This window comes from Biomphalaria glabrata, chromosome 10, assembly GCF_947242115.1.
Source record: "Biomphalaria glabrata chromosome 10, xgBioGlab47.1, whole genome shotgun sequence".
Classification (NCBI taxonomy): domain Eukaryota; kingdom Metazoa; phylum Mollusca; class Gastropoda; family Planorbidae; genus Biomphalaria; species Biomphalaria glabrata.
In genome coordinates, this window is record NC_074720.1 from 26802474 (window position 1) to 26825368 (window position 22895).

Genomic DNA, 22895 nt, shown 5'->3' on the forward strand with positions numbered 1-22895 from the left:
ATTAGTGTGATATTTCAGTGATTTTGCTCTCAGTGAATTAAGTATATAAATGATTATACATTTTGGACTCAGTAATTTATATGATTTTATACATAACTACTAAGATTATATAAGATGATATGAGCAATTGGAGTGAACTTACAGCACTTGATAGAATAATGGACTAAGCTCATATATACTTGTACAGTGATATTAATGTAAAATATATTTGTCAAAGATTTTTGGACAAAAATCTTTTTGGAGTGTGGGGCGTATGTCACAGTCCAGTTTTAGAACCTCTGTGACATGAAGTGACACTCAGTCACCTATTGTAACATTCCGTGCGGGCAAGCACGAGGTTATGTGAATAAGTTAAAGGACTCTGAAATAAGGGTCAAAAGTTAGTTAGTGAAGAACTCCAGCAGAGAGGGATGTACGATTTTCTCTGTCTGTAATATGAATGAATATTAATGAATTTGATTTAATGTTAACTTGAGAGTTTTCTTTGGACTTATATTTTGAACATTTCATTGATGTGATTACTTATTCCACGTGGCATGAACAGCCAGTGTTTATTGGTGTATATTTTGTGACGGCTGAAGTCGCCAGTATTTTCTGTAATTTATCTATATATATAATAAATTCCACGTCTGCTACCACTGTGTTTATCAGTAATTCTAAATGTTGTCGTTGGAGACCTTAGTATACTAGTAATATTGTGCACTTGCAAATCTAGTGCGTCTAATAAGTACATCGCTAAGAGGAGCAGTATAACCGTACCAGAAGAGGTACCCTACAACACACAGACGCACCCACGCCGCTACGCCTACGGCCAAAACCAGGTAGCGACAGGACTCTGTTGATTACTTTGACTAAGGTGTATGTTACAACGTAGGACTCTGTTGATTACTTTGACTAAGGTGTATGTTACAACGTAGGACCCTGTTGATTACTTTGACTAAAGTGTATGTTACAACGTAGGACTCTGTTGATTACTTTGACTAAGGTGTATGTTACAACGTAGGACTCTGTTGATTACTTTGACTAAGGTGTATGTTACAACGTAGGACTCTGTTGATTACTTTGACTAAGGTGTATGTTACAACGTAGGACTCTGTTGATTACTTTGACTAAAGTGCATGTTACAACGTAGGACCCTGTTGATTACTTTGACTAAAGTGTATGTTACAACGTAGGACTCTGTTGATTACTTTGACTAAAGTGCATGTTACAACGTATGACCCTGTTGATTACTTTGACTAAAGTGTATGTTACAACGTAGGACCCTGTTGATTACTTTGACTAAAGTGTATGTTACAACGTAGGACTCTGTTGATTACTTTGACTGAGGTGTATGTTACAACGTAGGACTCTGTTGATTACTTTGACTAAATTGTATGTTACAACGTAGGACTCTGTTGATTACTTTGACTAAGGTGTATGTTACAACGTAGGACCCTGTTGATTACTTTGACTAAAGTGTATGTTACAACGTAGGACTCTGTTGATTACTTTGACTAAAGTGTATGTTACAACGTAGGACTCTGTTGATTACTTTGACTAAGGTGTATGTTACAACGTAGGACTCTGTTGATTACTTTGACTGAGGTGTATGTTACAACGTAGGACTCATATGTTGATTACTTTGACTAAGGTGTATGCTACAACGTAGGACTCTGTTGATTACTTTGACTAAAGTGTATGTTACAACGTAGGACTCTGTTGATTACTTTGACTAAGGTGTATGTTACAACGTAGGACTCTGTTTATTACTTTGACTAAGGTGTATGTTACAACGTAGGACTGTTGATTACTTTGACTAAGGTGTATGTTACAACGTAGGACTCTGTTGATTACTTTGACTAAAGTGTATGTTACAACGTATATACTTTAAGTGTCCCTATCAATAAGTTATTAACAAACACGTTTTCCTGGAAACTACAAATGATTATATACAAATAGATACAAAGATAGATTAACAATTATTAATACTTTTTTTTTTTACCGATTTTCTCCATAAACTTTGCTTCCTTGCTAGTTCTTTCCTTTACCTCCAAAATTTCATTTCGAAAATGATAGATGAGATTGTTCAGTCTGCAGGACTCTTTTCTCTGAGTATCTTTTAAGGTGGCCAGACTTTTCTGTTGACCAAACACATGAACTCTTATTGACTGATTTTACACCTGGACAACTACTACCTAAACATCTGATGTACAAAGATTAAAAGTATTCTTTGAGAAAACACATTTGCAAAATATTTCCATTTGTTTTCCCTAACTTTGAGTTTTGGGCGCCACTTGACATTGTCACTCCCCTTTTTTTAAAATAAATAAAAAAAAAAACTACAGCAAAGTACAGTCACCTAATTTCATGAGCGTAGCCAAAGAAAATTTTGAGGATTAGCCCCACCCCTCCAGGGAAGTTTCGAAGTTAAAAACTCCCTATTTGATAAAAACTAAATCAAACTACCGTCACCAAATTCCACTTTGCATGTCAACATTTTTAAATGAAGAGAAGATGTCAGATCGGCTCCAGGAACATGTAGCAAGCTTCCTGACATGAAGTCCAGAGAGTACTTAAAGAATCTTTATGAGCACTAAAAAATCCCGAATATTTAAAACAATGTGTTCGTTGTCAACGAAACGTTCAATTAAATCTATTTCAATGGAAGCTTGAGCATTAAAAGAAAATACTATTGACATATTACTATCTGAACAAGGGTCACGACCTTGTAGGAATGAAACACGAACATAGACTTACTCCACTTCAAGTTCAATAAAATTATAGGATAGGAAAAGAGAACTCCGGAACGAAATTAAAAATAATTGTCAACACTGTTTCTGCCTCCTGCTTCCTCCCTTTGTGCCCAGCGCCTCCTGCTTCCTCTTCCCTTTGTGCCCAGCGCCTCCTGCTTCCTTCCTTTGTGCCCAGCGCCTCCTGCTTCCTCTTCCCTTTGTGCCCAGCGCCTCCTGCTTCCTTCCTTTGTGCCCAGCGCCTCCTGCTTCCTCCCTTTGTGCCCAGCGCCTCCTGCTTCCTCTTCCCTTTGTGCCCAGCGCCTCCTGCTTCCTTCCTTCGTGCCCAGCGCCTCCTGCTTCCTTCCTTTGTGCCCAGCGCCTCCTGCTTCCTTCCTTCGTGCCCAGCGCCTCCTGCTTCCTCTTCCCTTTGTGCTCAGCGCCTCCTGCTTCCTCTTCCCTTTGTGCCCAGCGCCTCCTGCTTCCTCTTCCCTTTGTGCCCAGCGCCTCCTGCTTCCTTCCTTTGTGCCCAGCGCCTCCTGCTTCCTCTTCCCTTTGTGCCCAGCGCCTCCTGCTTCCTTCCTTCGTGCCCAGCGCCTCCTGCTTCCTCTTCCCTTTGTGCTCAGCGCCTCCTGCTTCCTCTTCCCTTTGTGCCCAGCGCCTCCTGCTTCCTCTTCCCTTTGTGCCCAGCGCCTCCTGCTTCCTCTTCCCTTTGTGCCCAGCGCCTCCTGCTTCCTCTTCCCTTTGTGCCCAGCGCCTCCTGCTTCCTTCCTTCGTGCTCAGCGCCTCCTGCTTCCTTCCTTCGTGCTCAGCGCCTCCTGCTTCCTCTTCCCTTTGTGCCCAGCGCCTCCTGCTTCCTCTTCCCTTTGTGCCCAGCGCCTTCTGCTTCCCCTCCCTTTGTGCCCAGCGCCTCCTGCTTTCTCCCTCCCATTGTGCCCTGCTCCTCTTGCTTCATCTTCACTTTGTGCCCAGCACTTCCTGCTTTCTCCCTTTGTGCCCAGCACTTCCTGCTTTCTCCCTTTGTGCCCAGCACTTCCTGCTTTCTCCCTTTGTGCCCAGCACTTCCTGCTTTCACCCTTTGTGCCCAGCACTTACTGCTTTCTCCCTTTGTGCCCAGCACTTCCTGCTTTCTCCCTTCGTGCCCATGCCTCCTGCTTCCCCTTTCCTTCGTGCCCATGCCTCCTGCTTCCCCTTCCCTTCGTGCCCATGCCTCCTGCTTCCCCTTCCCTTTGTGCACATGCCTCCTGCTTCCCCTTCCCTTTGTGCACATGCCTCCTGCTTCCCCTTCCCTTCGTGCCCATGCCTCCTGCTTCCCCTTCCCTTTGTGCACAGCACTTCCTGCTTTCTCCCTTCGTGCCCATGCCTCCTGCTTCCCCTTCTCTTCGTGCCCATGCCTCCTGCTTCCCCTTCCCTTTGTGCCCAGCACTTCCTGTTTTCTTCCTTTGTGCCCAGCACTTCCTGCTTTCTCCCTTCGTGCCCATACCTCCTGCTTCCCCCTCCCTTCACGCCCATGCCTCCTGCTTCCCCTTCCCTTCGTGACCAGCACTTCCTGCTTTCTCCCTTCGTGCCCATACCTCCTGCTTCCCCTCCCTTCACGCCCATGCCTCCTGCTTCCCCTTCCCTTCGTGCCCATGCCTCCTGCTTTCTCCCTTCGTGCCCATACCTCCTGCTTCCCCCTCCCTTCACGCCCATGCCTCCTGCTTTCTCCCTTCGTGCCCATACCTCCTGCTTCCCCCTCCCTTCGTGCCCATGCCTCCTGCTTCCCCCTCCCTTCACGCCCATGCCTCCTGCTTCCCCATCCCTTCGTGCCCATACCTCCTGCTTCCCCCTCCCTTCACGCCCATGCCTCCTGCTTCCCCATCCCTTCGTGCCCATACCTCCTGCTTCCCCCTCCCTTCACGCCCATGCCTCCTGCTTCCCCATCCCTTCGTGCCCATACCTCCTGCTTCCCCCTCCCTTCACGCCCATGCCTCCTGCTTCCCCATCCCTTCGTGCCCATACCTCCTGCTTCCCCCTCCCTTCACGCCCATGCCTCCTGCTTCCCCATCCCTTCGTGCCCATACCTCCTGCTTCCCCCTCCCTTCACGCCCATACCTCCTGCTTCCCCTTCCCTTCGTGCCCATACCTCCTGCTTCCCCTTCCCTTCGTGCCCATACCTCCTGCTTCCCCTTCCCTTCGTGCCCAGCACTTCCTGCTTTCTCCCTTCGTGCCCATACCTCCTGCTTCCCCTTCCCTTCGTGCCCATACCTCCTGCTTCCCCTTCCCTTCGTGCCCAGCACTTCCTGCTTTCTCCCTTCGTGCCCATACCTCCTGCTTCCCCCTCCCTTCACGCCCATGCCTCCTGCTTCCCCTTCCCTTCGTGCCCATGCCTCCTGCTTCCCCTTCCCTTAATGCACAGCACTTCCTGCTTTCTCCCTTCGTGCCCATGCCTCCTGCTTCCCCTTCTCTTCGTGCCCATGCCTCCTGCTTCCCCTTCTCTTCGTGCCCATGCCTCCTGCTTCCCCTTCCCTTCGTGCCCATGCCTCCTGCTTCCCCTTCCCTTAGTGCACAGCACTTCCTGCTTTCTCCCTTCGTGCCCATGCCTCCTGCTTCCCCTTCTCTTCGTGCCCATGCCTCCTGCTTCCCCCTCCCTTCACGCCCATACCTCCTGCTTCCCCCTCCCTTCACGCCCATGCCTCCTGCTTCCCCTTCCCTTCGTGCCCATACCTCCTGCTTCCCCCTCCCTTCACGCCCATGCCTCATGCTTCCCCTTCCCTTCGTGCCCATGCCTCCTGCTTCCCCTTCCCTTAGTGCACAGCACTTCCTGCTTTCTCCCTTCGTGCCCATGCCTCCTGCTTCCCCTTCTCTTCGTGCCCATGCCTCCTGCTTTCCCTTCCCTTTGTGCCCAGCACTTCCTGCTTTCTTCCTTTGTGCCCAGCACTTCCTGCTTTCTCCCTTCGTGCCCATGCCTCCTGCTTCCCTCTCCCTTCACGCCCATGCCTCCTGCTTCCCCTTCCCTTTGTGCACAGCACTTCCTGCTTTCTCCCTTCACGCCCATGCCTCCTGCTTCCCCTTCCCTTCGTGCCCATGCCTCCTGCTTCCCCTTCCCTTCGTGCCCATGCCTCCTGCTTCCCCTTCCCTTCATGCCCAGCACTTCCTGCTTCCCCTTCCCTTCGTGCCCATGCCTCCTGCTTCCCCCTCCCTTCGTGCCCAGCACTTCCTGCTTTCTCCCTTCGTGCCCATGCCTCCAGCTTCCTCCTCCCTTCACGCCCATGCCTCCTGCTTCCCCTTCCCTTCGTGCCCAGCACTTCCTTCTTCCCCTTCCCTTCGTGCCCAGCACTTCCTGCTTTCTCCCTTCGTGCCCATGCCTCCAGCTTCCTCCTCCCTTCACGCCCATGCCTCCTGCTTCCCCTTCCCTTCGTGCCCAGCACTTCCTGCTTCCCCTTCCTTTCGTGCCCAGCACTTCCTGCTTTCTCCCTTTGTGCCCATGCCTCCTGCTTCACCTTCCCTTCGTGCCCATGCCTCCTGCTTCCCCTTCCCTTCGTGCCCATGCCTCCTGCTTCCCCTTCCCTTCGTGCCCATGCTTCCTGCTTCCCCTTCCCTTCGTGCCCATGCCTCCTGCTTCCCCTTCCCTTCGTGCCCATGCCTCCTGCTTCCCCTTCCCTTCGTGCCCATGCCTCCTGCTTCCCCTTCCCTTCGTGCCCATGCCTCCTGCTTCCCCTTCCCTTCATGCCCAGCACTTCCTGCTTCCCCTTCCCTTCGTGCCCAGCACTTCCTGCTTTCTCCCTTCGTGCCCATGCCTCCAGCTTCCTCCTCCTTTCACGCCCATGCCTCCTGCTTCCCCTTCCCTTCGTGCCCAGCACTTCCTGCTTCCCCTTCCCTTCGTGCCCAGCACTTCCTGCTTTCTCCCTTCGTGCCCATGCCTCCAGCTTCCTCCTCCCTTCACGCCCATGCCTCCTGCTTCCCCTTCCCTTCATGCCCATGCCTCCTGCTTCCCCTTCCCTTCGTGCCCATGCCTCCTGCTTCCCCTTCCCTTTGTGCCCAGCGCCTCCTGCTTCCCCTTCCCTTCGTGCCCATGCCTCCTGCTTCCCCTTCCCTTCGTGCCCATGCCTCCTGCTTCCCCTTCCCTTTGTGCCCACCACCTCCTGCTTCCCCTTCCCTTCGTGCCCATACCTCCTGCTTCCCCTTCCCTTCGTGCCCATTCCTCCTGCTTCCCCTTCCCTTCGTGCCCAGCACTTCCTGTTTCCCCCTTTGTGCCCACCACCTCCTGCTTCCCCTTCCCTTCGTGCCCATGCCTCCTGCTTCCCCTTCCCTTCGTGCCCATGCCTCCTGCTTCCCTTCCCCCTTTGTGCCCACCACCTCCTGCTTCCCCATCCCTTTGTGCCCAAAGCCTCCTGCTTCCCCCTTTGTGCCCAGCGCCCCCTGGTCCTCCCTTTTGTGCCCAGCGCCTCCTTTCCAACTTTTTGCCCAGCGCCTCCTGCCTTCCCATTTTGTGCCCTTAGGAAAAGGGGGGGGTGGTTGAGTCTCAACAACTTACCCGTTACGCACTTAGAATAAAGGAAATGTAGTTTGCTTTAGCTTTTATGGTTCATTTCCCCGGGCTACATCCATACACTGAATTATAAATTAGAAATACAAAAACAGAGGATGGCTGCCTGGTCGTGCGGTTTGCGCGCTGGACTGTCGTTCGGATTTATCGACGGTCGGGGGTTCAAACCCTGCCCGCTCCCATCCCCCGTCGTCCTGCGGAAGGTTTGGACTAGGAAGTAAACTATCTTCAACTCTGAAGGAACATCCGAAACATGTAAAACATTTTAACAAACACAACATAATAAAATACTCCGATACCAAGATAAAGATGATTTTCTTATTGCATAAGCTAGAACACATTCGTACAAATGCTACAACCGAACATATCTACACTAGAGCATGAAATCTATTGCATGAATCAGCCACGATAACCCATGAGTAAAGTGGAAGTCTCTACTAACCATGCACGATTATATGAAAACAGTAATAATTTCTTTTGTTTTGAAAGTCTGCAATGTATAAGATCAATTCAAACCACAGTCTTACCCTCAAACGATTGATTTTTAAATTCAAGTCATTTGGTAAATTCAATTTGTTCAGTACAGCTTCTCTTCGACGTCTCTCTTTGTCGAAATGTTCTTTTAAGGAGGAAAAGCTGGATCTCTTGGAGACATAAATACACAATAGCGTTAAATCTTGCAGACATAAATACAAAAGTAAGTAAATTATTGCGGACATAAATACATAAGTAAGTAAAATATTGCGGACCTAAATACAGTAGGACTCCACATAACCTCCAGTAGGACTCCACATAACATCCAGTAGGACATCACATAACCATAACCTCCGAATACAACTCACATAGTAAGTAACGAATGGCCGCTAACACTTCCCTTCAGGCTGCTCATGTTTGTGTTGGTACATTTTAGGAAAACGGAGGCATCCCAAGGAGGAACCACGCTTGGATCAAGGAGTCGTGACCACACAATAGACGGATGTAATACAGTGTAACTGATGGAGGTCAGCGAAGATCCAACCTCTCATTACTGGTCTCTGGGTAATACCCTTCTCTAATCCTAACCTTCTTAGGGTTTAGGCTCAATCCTATTCAAAGGTACAAACAATGTCATCATGTTTACCTGCACAAGGTCCTCAATAAGGTCATGAGCAGCTTGCTGAATAAAATAAAGGTCTTTTTGTCTGAGCACAGCTTCAGTAATGTTGGTAGGACGAACAGCTTTATCCATCACTGACTAGAAATAAATGAACAAGCAAAAAACATTGACAGCAACAAAAACATGGAAGAAACAAATAATTGGATTCCTAAATACTTCACACATAGATACCTCTCACATAGATACCTCACACATAGATACCTCACACATAGATACCTCACACATAGATACCTCACACATAGACACCTCACACATAGATACCTCACACATAGATACCACACACACACACACTTAGATCACATACATACAGCTCACACATACAATTCTCACACACAGCTCAAACTCACACCTCACTAATATATATACACACACATACACAAATAAGACTCTGACACTTTACTCGCACACACACATAGTTCACATACTAACGAATCGACAATTGAAGAATCATGGAAAAGATCGTTAATCCTCTTAAACATTAAAACCTAACTGTTCCAAACCTTTATAGATTTGTTTGTCATTTTGACACTTGTGTTTATGTTATTTTATTACAGCGCCTTGGAATACATTACGTTTGTTGACATTAGTTGATACATTCAATTATAATGACTCTAAGTAGACTGAGTAGTTCTGTGTTTAGGGAGAAGGTAACACACAACGTAAACATCGCTTGGCCTACAAGCTTTAGTGAACGTACTCAAATAACACAACGATTATGTGGCTTGTAATTATCATCTAACAGAAAACCTAAACCCTGTGATCAGTGATATCTTAGGGAGAACTTCCTCAAGGCGGTTACCTCCGGAAGTGTACAACACACCATTAGCTTTAATAGCTTTAGATGGCATGGCGTGTCACACGGCCTCTTCAAATGAAGCCAACTCCTGGTCTCCACGTGTGGCTCAGATATTGTCCTGCGAACTGTTACTAGTGACTGAAGTGTGGGCGAAGGCGAGCAGCTGGCGCTTAAAGAAGTAAACTTCGGGCAGGAGGGGCTCGTTAGCCTTGCTTGCTACTGATCTCAATTTGAATCAGCCATTTGCCGTCCCCTTTCGACACAGTTTCAACCATGCCCTGGCTTTCATCTCGTCTCTACGGGCTATCCAAATAGTCGTTTTACGACAAGGGAGAAGTTAGTTCCCTTGCTAGATTTACTTGACAAAGGGCTGCGAATATTGGCTACGATTATCTTACAAAGGAAGTGCAAACATTGGCTACAATTACATTATATAGAGAGCCTTTTTTAAAAAAAAATTGCGATTGCTATTATCTTAGAGAGGATATAGATCTATAGAAAGTGCTCCAATGGATGAAGAAAGACATACGGCACTTAGCCTGCACTATGAAGGCATTGACGATGTAACGATGCATAGTTTGACCATGCCTAAGGGATGAATCAAAGACGACAAAATCTAATTTGATATTGTTGTTATAGGTCTAACTTGACATTCTTATAGTAGGCCTACTGTTTATGTTTCAACTAGAAAAGACAGGACACAATTATACTCTGGATGCACTATAGGGTAAACTTATGTGAAATAACATACTTTGGTAAACATACATCGATTTTGAGGGCTGAGTTAGACAGAAGGCAGGCGTGCTACCGCCCCCGGGAATCCACAAGAAACGCGCCCAAACAAAAGAGATAAACAAGGTTACAAAGACAGTTTGTGTGGAAACACAAACTCAAAATCGGCCTTTGAAGTATGTCCACCTTATATGCATACTAAATAGATTTTTTCTCTTAAAAAAAGTAAAAAATTTTTTGGGTAAATGTAGTAGTTACTATGACAGAACTTACATAATATAGCCATACAAATGTAATTTTTTTTTAAAATCTAAAACCATTTGCATAAATGTGTAAAAAATATGGCAAATAGTAATTTTCCCTACTAAAGGGCCTCCAGTGTTTGTTACTATTAATAGAGAATAGTTTGTAAAAGTGGTGTATTTTCATGAAAAAACTGCTTGCAGTATCTGATATCTTTTAGAAAAGAAAAATGTAGAACTTTGAATGTATTAAAATATTATGATGTCGGATTTTCATCTTTCTAGTTTACGAGATCTAAACGGGACGGACGGACAGACGGACGGACGGACAGACATTTCACACAAAACTAATAGCGTCTTTTCTCCTTTCGGGGGCCGCTAAAAATATATCAAAGTTTTGACAGGTCTGCTAATGTTTAAATTTTTTTTTTACTTTTTTTTATTTTTTACAGAAATTCCCAAAATTACTAAATTCTGTGTTGAAATAATTTTATTTGTTGGCAATACATTTTTGAAAGGCTCGGAAGACCTGTTACTTTTATTCGGAAAATAATCCGGGGCTTCCGCTCCTTCGTTGCCCCATTGCCTCCTGACCTCCATGTCTGGGCTGTCGATTATAATCCTACTGTCACATGATGTGGTGAACTGACAAAGAGTATACATTTACTTTTGTTTGGGCAACTTACCGAGGATGTTCCTGGCTTCACACTGTCCTCTGTTTGGGCAACTTACCGAGGATGTTCCTGGCTTCACACTGTCCTCTGTTTGGGCAATGCTCATGTCCAATATCTTTTTTGGTATGCAAGTGTCGAAATGGCAGCCATATTTGATCGACAAAGACAAGAAGAATTCTGGGATAGAAAAGTTTTTTTTTGATAGTATTTGATAGAGCTCGACAAGTATCTGATAGAGCTAGACTAGTATCTGATAGAGCTAGACTAGTATCTGATAAATCTAAATAAGTAGCTGGTAGAGCTAGACTAGTATCTGATAAATCTAAATAAGTAGCTGGTAGAGCTAGACTAGTATCTGATAGATGTAAATAAGTAGCTGGTAGAGCTAGACTAGTATCTGATAGATGTAAATAAGTATCTGATAGAGCCAGACTAGTATCTGATAAATCTAAATAAGTATCTGATAGAGCTAGACTAGTATCTGATAAATCTAAATAAGTAGCTGGTAGAGCTAGACTAGTATCTGATAAATCTAAATAAGTATCTGATAGAGCTAGACTAGTATCTGATAAATCTAAATAAGTAGCTGGTAGAGCTAGACTAGTATCTGATAGATGTAAATAAGTAGCTGGTAGAGCTAGACTAGTATCTGATAAATCTAAATAAGTATCTGATAGAGCTAGACTAGTATCTGATAAATCTAAATAAGTATCTGATAGAGCTAGACTAGTATCTGATAAATCTAAATAAGTAGCTGGTAGAGCTAGACTAGTATCTGATAGATGCAAATAAGTAGCTGGTAGAGCTAGACTAGTATCTGATAAATCTAAATAAGTATCTGATAGAGCTAGACTAGTATCTGATAGATATAAATAAGTAGCTGGTAGAGCTAGACTAGTATCTGATAGATGTAAATAAGTATCTGCTAGAGCTAGACTAGTATCTGATAGAGCTAGACTAGTATCTGACAAATCTAAATAAGTATCTGATAGAGCTAGACTAGTATCTGGTAGAGCTAGACTAGTATCTGATAGATCTAAATAAGTATCTGGTAGAGCTAGACTAGTATCTGATAGATCTAAATAAGTATCTGGTAGAGCTAGACTAGTATCTGATAGATCTAAATAAGTAGCTGGTAGAGCTAGACTAGTATCTGATAGATCTAAATAAGTATCTGGTAGAGCTAGACTAGTATCTGATAGATCTAAATAAGTATCTGGTAGAGCTAGACTAGTATCTGATAGATCTAAATAAGTATCTGGTAGAGCTAGACTAGTATCTGATAGATCTAAATAAGTAGCTGGTAGAGCTAGACTAGTATCTGATAGATGTAAATAAGTAGCTGGTAGAGCTAGACTAGTATCTGGTAGATCTAAATAAGTAGCTTGTAGAGCTAGACTAGTATCTGGTAGAGCTAGACTAGTATCTGGTAGATCTAAATAAGTAGCTTGTAGAGCTAGACTAGTATCTGGTAGATCTAAATAAGTATCTGATAGATCTAGACTAGTATCTGGTAGATCTAAATAAGTAGCTTGTAGAGCTAGACTAGTATCTGGTAGATCTAAATAAGTATCTGATAGATCTAGACTAGTATCTGATATCATTTTTACTTGATTTCACTCCAATAGGAAGTTACGACAATAAGACACATTCGAAATATTTGTTGTCTTTAAAAAAAAACATTAAAAATACTTTAAAAAAAAAGACAATACCTCCTGAATACAACTTATAGAGCGATTATTTTTCTCTTATTAACTAATAAATGTTAGATTAAAAGCAATGGAACATTTTTACTCAACACCTTCCCTGCCCTTTCATCCTTTCCCCTCTCTATAATTAACTATTTCTTTACAATCATGGATCGTTTTGTTTCCCCATCAGAAGCTTGACATAACCACTAAAAACCAAAGTAAATGTACCTCGGTCAGATGAAGCCTTAGGACTTAACCTAAAACGTGACTGAGTTCTGTGGTCAAACATGGACTTTCTGGACCTGACGTCCACATACGGAGCATCGCTACTGTTGGCGAGGACGTTGAGCTGGTCATCCAGATCTTCAAAGATGGCCGCCAAGTTGATGGCGTCAAGACATGGGACACTTTGAAGAGATCAAATAGAGTGTAGACTTCCTAAAACAATAGCTCAAACTGTGGTAAGTATAAGGGTCAGACGATATAAACTCGCTATAAAATAGTCTGCAACTTAAACAGCTACTGACAAAAACTTTTCAAGCACTTTGCCAGGTGGCGACATTATACTTATACTAGTAGTATTGACAGGTGAACTTATTGGCAGGTGAATTTTTTAACAGGTGAACTTATTGACAGTTGAACTTATTGACAGTTGAACTTATTGACAGGTGAACTTATTGGCAGGTGAATTTTTTAACAGGTGAACTTATCGACAGTCGAACTTATTGACAGTTGAACTTATTGACAGTTGAACTTATTGACAGTTGAACTTATTGACAGGTGAACTTATTGGCAGTTGAACTTATTGACAGGTGAACTTATTGACAGGTGAACTTATTGACAGTTGAACTTATTGACAGGTGATCTTATTTACAGGTAAACGTATAGACTTACATTGAAAGTCTGTCAACAAATGACAAAAAAAAATTGACGTGTCACAAAAACTCAATTGATCAGTTGTTGCTGGTCAGAAATGACTCATTCTGATTTCCGACCTCCGCTGCCTTGAAGTTATAGCCTCAGGAGTAAACCTTGTCAAACAAATCAGTAGTTGAGCCCCTTAGGCTCCTGCAACTAAGATGACAATTAAAGATTTACTTAACAATCGTTGGGAGTATTCCAGAAATTTTCCATTAAGCCCGGGGCTAAGTCACATTGTAGAAACACGTGAATCTATGAGCACCAACTTCAATTCAGATGAAGATCATAACACTAAAGGCGTCATGTTTAATACATTATTTAAAACGAATCAACCAGAATTGCATGAATTAACATTGAAAACAGGCTTGTTAACAGTGTTTTTAAATAAATCCCAAGATCTAACAGTGTCACCTAAGGAGTCACCTCATATATGTACTTATCGACCGGCGGCGTAACATACGCCGCTATTTTGCAGGGCCGGCCTTAGGTGACTGCAGTGGGCTCCGCACTTATGCGACCGCAGTGGGCCCAGCACTTTCATAGGGCCCGCGGTAATTCTAAGTGTATAAATTATTAAATTAAACCATTGTATAACTTATAACAGATTTCCCGCGGCCTCCTGTCAATTTACCAGGAGCTCCTGAAATACTCATGAAATTGCAAAATATACGAAAAAGTCCTGGAAATATCCGGAAATTATTAAAATCATTAGAAAACTCACACGAATCTCCTGAAATATATAGACAACAATTGTCATTTTGGGGTGTCATTTAACAAGAAAAATGCCAATCCTACGTGCGATAAAAAAACGGCATTATCCCGTAATTTTGGAATCTGGTGAAAGAAGCTTCTCGCGCCTCAAACTAAAGATGAATTACTTTAGTTTAACAATTCTCGTTGATAGATTGAAACATTTGGTAATTATTGCTATTTAGCGTGATCTATGTAGGAAATAGAATTTTTATTATATACTGTATGATTTCGCTACACGCAAGGCTCGTAAAGTAGTTCTGTACGTAGAAAAGAATGAATAAAATGCATATAGGAATTTATTTTCTAATACAAACTCTTAAATTTCACTTATTATACGTGGTGTAACTCTAGTTCGTCCGAATAAGAGAGAAATAAGAGAGTGATCTTTCCTTTACTTCTTCTCGTCTAAACTCTTGAGCGAAGAAGAGAATTATATATATATATATATATATATATATATATATATATATATATATATATATATATATATATATATATATATATATATATATATATATATAAGATATACACGTTTTAAAATCACTGTTTTAGCTTTGCGCGTTAGGATTCACAATAGTCATAAGAAGTAGTGAACTCATTAAAATCTTGGGGTAAGGTCAAGACAGAGTGCGGCGTTGAGGACTAGAACTGGTAGTGAACAGTTCAGCTGACTCTTGAGTTTTCTACCCAGATTGAGTAGTTCAGTTAGTAAGTAACCATCCACTTATTGTCAGTTAGGGACCAGTAGTTGACACTATACGTATGAACAGTTATTTAGTTGCCTGTAGTATTGTGTAGCAAGCCTTCAAGGATTTCATGGTGAATTCACAACTGACTTTATTATTCCCACGTGTCCGTAGTGCACTGGCGGATCCAGAACTTTGGAGTGGGGGGGGGGGGGGGGCGATTTTTTACCAAACCCTAACCCTAACGCCCAGTAAACCCTAACCCTATGCATAAACGTGCGTACAGCATATATATGAGAATAAAATAAGACTGTTTCTCAATCTTCGGCGAAAACAAACCCAGTCATGTTGAGGCCTTTCTCTTGCAAGCTTGGGGGTCTGGGAGAGTGCTGTAAGCTTCCTCAGTGGGTTTCGGGGCTTCACCCCGACACCCAAAAGCGTTTTCTTGCATTTTTCACTGCAGAAACGCATTCTCCTGACATCTACAGCTCATTATTTATCAGTGGGGTTCGGAGCGAAGCCAATAGCGTTTTCCTGCATTTTTCACTGCAGAAACGCATTCTCCTGACATCTACAGCTTATTATTCATCAGTGGTGTTCGGGGCGAAGCCTCGACGCTAAAAGCGTTTTCTGGCATTCTTCACTGCAGTAACGCATTCTCCTGACCTACAGCTCATTATTCATTCTATTATAAAGGACCTTTTGAATAATGTGGAAAAATATTCTAATATGAATTTATAGTCCCTTAATATATTGCAAATACAACCGATTTGTTCTTTGAAAAGATAAGATACCCCACATATTTAGATTAAGGCTTTGAGGATCGCCGCCGAAAAAAAAATTCGATTAATTAATAATATTCAATAAAATTCAAGCATAAATTGTGAGTTATAATCCTAAATTTATTTAACTAGAAAAATATGAGATAGAGTAAAGGTTGGAAAAAGTCGACTAGGTAAAGATTATCTAGCTTTTGAACTCATCTCAACCGTGTCTGTTATATTGAAAAATTTCGTTTGAATTATAACTTTTCCAAAGCAAAGTCTTTCTTAAAATAGTTATGATAAATTCATGTGAAATTACACAAACTCTGGAAAGGGGAAGATTTTTTAAATTTTGTAATTTCTTACTATAATACAAAAAGAAAAAGTGTTGGTTTGTCCGATGGGGGGTAGGTGATTGCATGTATCGCACTTCCACCTGTTTATATTATATAAAAATTCGACTAATTTTGTTCACATACTATGATTTCTCCATAACAGTAGGACCGCCCCCCCCCCCACACACACAAAGGGTTTAGATGGGAAGGGCAGTAGAGGTATTCGCTCCTCTCCTTCCAATCGGCCAACAGGTGAACTACATAATAAAGACCGGTAAAAATACCAATAACAAGTTTTTATCATATAGATATTTCATTGATTCTGTTAGTAAGCTGTGATTTTACAAATAAATAGGACCACCCCCCCCACTCGAAAGTTTGTGGTGGGGTGGGGGGCGGATTGATGCCATCGCCCCTCCCGACCCTACCAAAATAATCTAAAAATAGGTTGAAATATAAATAATTAGTATATATTATTAACATAAGTAATAAATTAGTATACAAATTGTGTGAATTCTATACTAAAATTCATCCAGGGGGGGGGGGGGGTCGGCCGAGTGGGAGGGGCGATCGCCCCCTGGATCCGCCAGTGCTGTAGTGTCGTCAGGTATTATATACCAATAAAGTGAGTCTGTTTTTCTAAGACCTAACAGTGAGTCTGTTTCTTTAAGACCTAACAGTGAGTCTGTTTCTCTAAGACCTAACAGTGAGTCTGTTTCTCTAAGACCTAACAGTGAGTCTGTTTCTCTAAGACCTAACAGTGAGTCTGTTTCTCTAAGACCTAACAGTGAGTCTGTTTCTCTATGACCTAACAGTCAGTCTGTTTCTCTAAGACCTAACAGTGAGTCTGTTTCTTTAAGACCTAACAGTGAGTCTGTTTCTCTAAGACCTAACAGTGAGTCTGTTTCTCTAAGACCTAACAGTGAGTCTGTTTCTCTAAGACCTAACAGTGAGTCTGTTTCTCTATGACCTAACAGTCAGTCTGTTTGTCTAAGACCTAACAGTGAGTCTGTTTCTCTAAGACCTAACAGTGAGTCTGTTTCTCTAAGACCTAACAGTGAGTCTGTTTCTCTAAGACCTAACAGTGAGTCTGTTTCTCTAAGACCTAACAGTGAGTCTGTTTCTCTAAGACCTAACAGTGAGTCTGTTTCTCTAAGACCTAACAGTGAGTCTGTTTCTCTATGACCTAACAGTCAGTCTGTTTCTCTAAGACCTAACAGTCAGTCTGTTTCTCTAAGACCTAACAGTGAGTGTGTTTCTCTAAGACCTAACAGTGAGTCTGTTTCTCTAAAACCTAACAGTCAGTCTGTTTGTCTAAGACCTAACAGTGAGTCTGTTTCTCTAAGACCTAACAGTCAGTCTGTTTCTCTAAGACCTAACAGTCAGTCTGTTTGTCTAAGACCTAACAGTCAGTCTGTTTCTCTAAGACCTAATAGTCAGTCTGTTTGTCTAAGACCTAACAGTGAGTCTGTTTCTCTAAGAGTTAACACCTACCAATAATCCCCTTTACAAAGTGGTGAACTTGGCCTGGATAAAGTACCAGCGTACAGGGTTTCGTCAACTTGCATGATTGCACACTTAAGACAACCTTCAGTGACCTCTAGGAAATGTAATCTTCAAGAAACTTTCAGTGACCTCTAGGAAATGTAATCTTCAAGAAACTTTCAGTGACCTCTAGAAGAATTAACATAAATTGACTTTTGACATTGATTTTATGCACACACACACACACACACACACACACACACACACACACACACACAATCACATGACAACAAAAAAAACAGGAAGAAGAAACAGGAAGAAACAGGAAGACACAAAAAAAAAAGAATTCAGATGGTAGAAAAGAATTCAGATGATAGAAAAGAATTCAGATGATTAGTGATGGGCAAAAGTTAACTAAAAAGTTGCTAACTTTTAGTTTAACTAAAAAAAATTAGTTAAGGCCAAAGTTTAATTAAAAAAAAAAGTTTAGTTAAAATCCTAGTTTAATTATTTTTTTTTAGTTACAAATTTTACAAACTTTTTTAACATACACACCAATAAATATTTAGATCTATGTAATTTGAAGAATATATATAATGAATAATAGAGAGGAGAATAAACTAGAGGGTGCACGGGTCACTAGAAAGCCTTTTGACCTTTACCCTATAATTGCCGCTATTCCCGCCTTTAAAAAAAAAATACACGTGTTCATTATATTTCTAGCAAGTTTCACTGCTTGATAAATCCTGATAATTCCTTGCTTCTATAGATCTACATTTTGCTGCTTTTTTATTAAACACCTGTGTGTTCCTGTATAGCTGCAGGCAAAGAATTTTGCTTTACTATAGATCTAAAAGAAATGTCGACTCTTTTTATTTAAAAACCTTTTTTACTAGATCTAGAGTTAGAGTCAAGTGACGTCTAAGTCTATTAGTATTACTATTAGTCTATTACTACTGAATACTACTATTAGATCAATAGTCATAATAGTCTATATTTAATTATGTTAGTCTCTTAGTCTTAAGTAGAGTCTAACTCTTAGTAGTCTTAGTCTTAGATCTAGATGTAAATTTAAAATTATAAGTCAATAATTATATTATAATATACTATATAGATCTATTAATTGAAATCTAAATTAAATATTACTTTACTTTATTAGACTAGATCTATTAGTTTAGAGATTCTACTATAACTATGTAACTATTCTAGAATTAGAGTCTAGATTAGATCTAGATTACTTATAAATTATACTAAGACCTAAGATGCATAGATGATAGATCTATAATACTAATAATAGTCGTCACTATACTAGATCTAATACTAAATTAACTAAATCTAGACTAGATTCTAGATCTACATCTATGATCTACTTCTATTATAATTATAGTTAATTATACTTATATCTACTATCTAGATCTATTAGATCTAGATCTAGTATTATCTACTAGAGTAGGCTATATAGATCTAAATACCCATACCTAGTTATAATCATAATTATAATAATCTAAAATCTCTAGAATCTAGATCTAGAGTTACTAAGATATCTATAGACTAGATTATATCTAGATTTTAGATCTAGTGGTAGTAATAACTAGTATTTCTTAGATTATTTTTAGATTAAAATATTAATTATTTGATCTAGGTCTAGTAGCTAGATCTAAATCTAATTCTAGATCCAGATTATATTTCTGATCATTTCGTTTGTAGAAGATATTAGATCCAGAATATTCTAGAATCTAGAGTTAGTTAGAGAGTCAACATGCAGTTTTATCATTACTTCTAAAGGTAACTTATAATACTTATATTAGAACTTCGACAATTACTTCTAATTTCTTTCTATAATAGTATCATTCTAAAGATTCTATTAAGATCTACAACTATCCCATAAAGACATATAAATCTTTTTTCATATGTGCACAAATAAATGTTTATTACATTTTGCTAAAGAGATTGGTTGTGCTTTATACTTTATATTTTTCATGTTTGGCTGTTTTGTCCTTAAAAAAGGTCAAAATAGTTAGTAAAAGTTTAACTTAAGTTTTTTAGTTTAGTTTAACTAATTTTTTCAATTTGTGGTTAACTAAAAGTTTAACTACTTTTTTTTAGTTCAAACTTAGTTTTAGTTTAACTAAAAAAATTTAGTTTAGTTCCCATCACTACAGATAATAGAAAAGAATTTAGATGACAGAAAAGAATTCAGATGATAGAAAAGAATTCAGATGATAGAAAAGAATTTAGATGACAGAAAAGAATTCAGATGATAGAAAAGAATTTAGATGGTAGAAAAGAATTCAGATGATAGAAAAGAATTCAGATGGTAGAAAAGAATTCAGATGATAGAAAAGAATTCAGATGGTAGAAAAGAATTTAGATGATAGAAAAGAATTCACATGGTAGAAAAGAATTTAGATGATAGAAAAGAATTCAGATGCTAGAAAAGAATTCAGATGATAGAAAAGAATTCAGATGATAGAAAAGAATTTAGATGGTAGAAAAGAATTCAGATGATAGAAAAGAATTCAGATGGTAGAAAAGAATTCAGATGATAGAAAAGAATTTAGATGATAGAAAAGAATTCAGATGATAGAAAAGAATTTAGATGGTAGAAAAGAATTCAGATGATAGAAAAGAATTCAGATGGTAGAAAAGAATTCAGATGATAGAAAAGAATTCAGATGATAGAAAAGAATTCAGATGATAGAAAAGAATTTAGATGATAGAAAAGAATTCAGATGCTAGAAAAGAATTCAGATGATAGAAAAGAATTCAGATGATAGAAAAGAATTCAGATGCTAGAAAAGAATTCAGCTGAATCCACTTTGGTCAAAATAATTGTTATTGGCGGCCACTGCAAGGTGAAAAGCCGCTATTAGTTTTGTGTGACTTAAGTCCGCCCGTATAACATTTATATTTAAAAAAAAACTAGAAAAGATATTCAAAAATCAATGTTCATATTTTAGAGCTTGTCAAGTTTTGGTACACCAGCTACTTTCTGAAAGCGAAACAGTTTTGTTGGAAACATTAAATATGTTTACCTTTTTGTTTTTCATTACAAAAATATTTACTTTTAATAGTAAAAATCAGTTGAAGGCTATCCATAAAGGGGGAGATAATTATTGTATTTTTTAATATAGGCTATTTGTGCACACAGTTGGATAATTTCTCAAAATAAAATTGTTTCAAAAATTGCTGTATTTGTATTTTTCTAGAATTTACCAACACTTTACTGATTATGTTTGTTTTTGTTTAAAAAAATGCATTTGTATACAAATAATTTTACGCGTTCTGCAAGGTTGTCATTGCCCAAAGTGGTAATGGATATAAGCACTTCATTACATATAAAATGTCTTCTAAATACAAGAGTCTAAAATAGTCTCTGACAATGAGGGCAACTCCTGACTTTCACATGTGGCTCAGATATTGAGTCTGGCCGGCGGAACTGTTCTCATTAACATTCAGCTTGACGGGTTACTTAGCGTGCTACCCACCTAGAAACACTTATTGAATTGAATCCCTGCTGCCTTACACTTATAGTCAAATATGGGAAAGGCTTCGGAAAAATTCAGGAGCCGGCGGCCCTTAGGCAGTTTGTTAGGCATTGCAGCTTACAGCGCCACACCCTGGCAGAACCTGCTGACTTCAAACTGTAACGGCATTTGCCGTCCCCTTGGATAGGTCAGCTGGGTAGAAGGGGCGGGGACTGCTACGTGGACAACATCGTTACGACATGGCTAATTCCTAGGCATTCATTTGTATGAGATGATCCATAATCGTTTCGCCACTGGAGGAGGCCATAAAACTGTACGCATGTGAAAAACAAGATTTACTGAGCAGTATTTAGTGTTATCTAATTCCACAATACACTTACTTCGACAATGCTTAGTAATCTTTAGGCACAGTACCATAGGGAAGTACTTTCTTCCAGAGGCCATAAATAAAAATAGGCCATTCAGCCACCTCAGTCCGTCTGTATACCGGTATTACCAATAAGATCATCATTCAAGACCATCTGTGAGGTCAGACACACACAGAACCATATCCTAGTTCATCGAGTGCTTGTGGGGCCTCCTTCAGTCATAGAACGACTATGGTTCATCTCGAACAATTTCTCGTGTCTGTGGAGCCCTATTTTGGAGAGACATGTGACTGTGGAGCCCTATTTTGGAGAGACACGCCCGTCTAGAACCGGTCTTAGGCCACTGCAACCTATGCGGTCATAGTGGCCCCCACGCTTTCATAGACCCCGCGCTAATTCTAGGAGTAATGATTAAATTGCAGAATATATACGAAAAAGTCATGGAAATCTCCTGAAAAATTGTCAATTGTGGGTGTCATTCTTAGCGAAAAAAGGCCAATCCTAAAAGAAAAAAAGGCATTGTCAGCTTTCATGTAATAAAATGTAATAATCGGGCGAAGTTACAATTTTTTATTTACTTTTATAGTCACTAGCATATAAATATGCCATAGGTTGCAAGGTTCGTAATTTGATCGCAATTTTGTTCCTAGTAAAGAATAAATAAAATTCAAAGTCGATTTTTTTTAAATTCAAAATCTTAATTTTCACTTATTTCCCCTTATTCCCACCCAGACTAGGCCTCGCGCAATCAGTTTCGCATAAGGCCCCGCAATCGTTAGGACCGGCACTGCTCCCGTCCACATATATCGCAGGTTAAGGTGGCTTTCGTTTGGTGATAGAGGAGCCGGCCATTTTACGTATGACACGCTTTTCTTCGAGAGCCGAGGCCCATGTTTTTTCGCTGTCCATAGCTTTGTTGGTCACCGTCTCTCTCCATCTAGTGCGGTCTAGGTCTAGGTCTAGGTCTAGGTCTAGGTCTAGGTCTTCCCCGTGTCTAGATGAACAATGAAATCATGTCAGCAGCGCGTGAGGAAGGAAGTAGGATTGTGGTTGTTGAAACTCGCCATTTTTACATACAGTGTTTACCAAACTAATGACCAATGGTGGTCATTCAGGGGCCGTATCTCTCGCTGAGTCGTGTGCCTGAAAACTATCTTAATACATTGTTTTATTTTCCTTATAACAAACAGTTCATTTGAGTGTTCAATATAAATAAATTATGGCTTTTATATAGCGCTACTTTCATGCTTATAGCATGCTCAGAGCGCTTTGGTCCAATCACAGTTGTGGACCAGTTGGGGGGGGGGGGTGTCGTTTTTTCCGTGCTGCTCAGTAAGCACAGCTCTGCCCGAGTCGGGTGTCGAACCAAGCCAAGCCAAGTTCAGGCGCACTTAGCCTCTCGACCACGTTTCCCTCTATATAGACAGTTCAAGTTCAGTTGAGTGTTCAGTCTACAAATAGTTCAGTTAAGTTTTTAGTCTACAAACAGTTCAGTTGAGTGTTCAATATACAAACAGTTCAGTTGATTGTTCAATATACAAACAGTTCATTTGAGTGTTCAATCT

The 22895-nt window shown here is 40.9% G+C and overlaps 2 protein-coding genes across 3 annotated transcripts in view; both read right to left on the reverse strand.

Moving 5' to 3' along the window:
* The window catches only part of LOC106069518 (serine/threonine-protein kinase 38-like), a 234674-nt gene that overhangs the window by 192008 nt on the left and 19771 nt on the right, over positions 1-22895 (reverse strand). The gene's annotated exons all lie outside the window — the stretch shown is intronic.
* LOC106058387 (dynein regulatory complex protein 9-like) overlaps positions 1-22895 on the reverse strand; it is a 51773-nt gene that overhangs the window by 26158 nt on the left and 2720 nt on the right. The window contains exons 1-7 of one of the 2 annotated variants that reach the window (XM_056043620.1): positions 17484-17621; positions 13425-13561; positions 12759-12937; positions 10898-11016; positions 8360-8473; positions 7767-7883; positions 1985-2120 (exon numbers count right to left, since the gene is read on the reverse strand). In XM_056043620.1, the coding sequence (XP_055899595.1) occupies positions 1985-2120; positions 7767-7883; positions 8360-8473; positions 10898-11016; positions 12759-12819 (547 nt within the window). In that variant the 5' untranslated portion in view covers positions 12820-12937; positions 13425-13561; positions 17484-17621. Of the gene's footprint in view, positions 1-1984; positions 2121-7766; positions 7884-8359; positions 8474-10897; positions 11017-12758; positions 12938-13424; positions 13562-17483; positions 17664-22895 lie in introns of those variants that run through there. The other variant, XM_056043619.1, reaches the window with a different exon arrangement.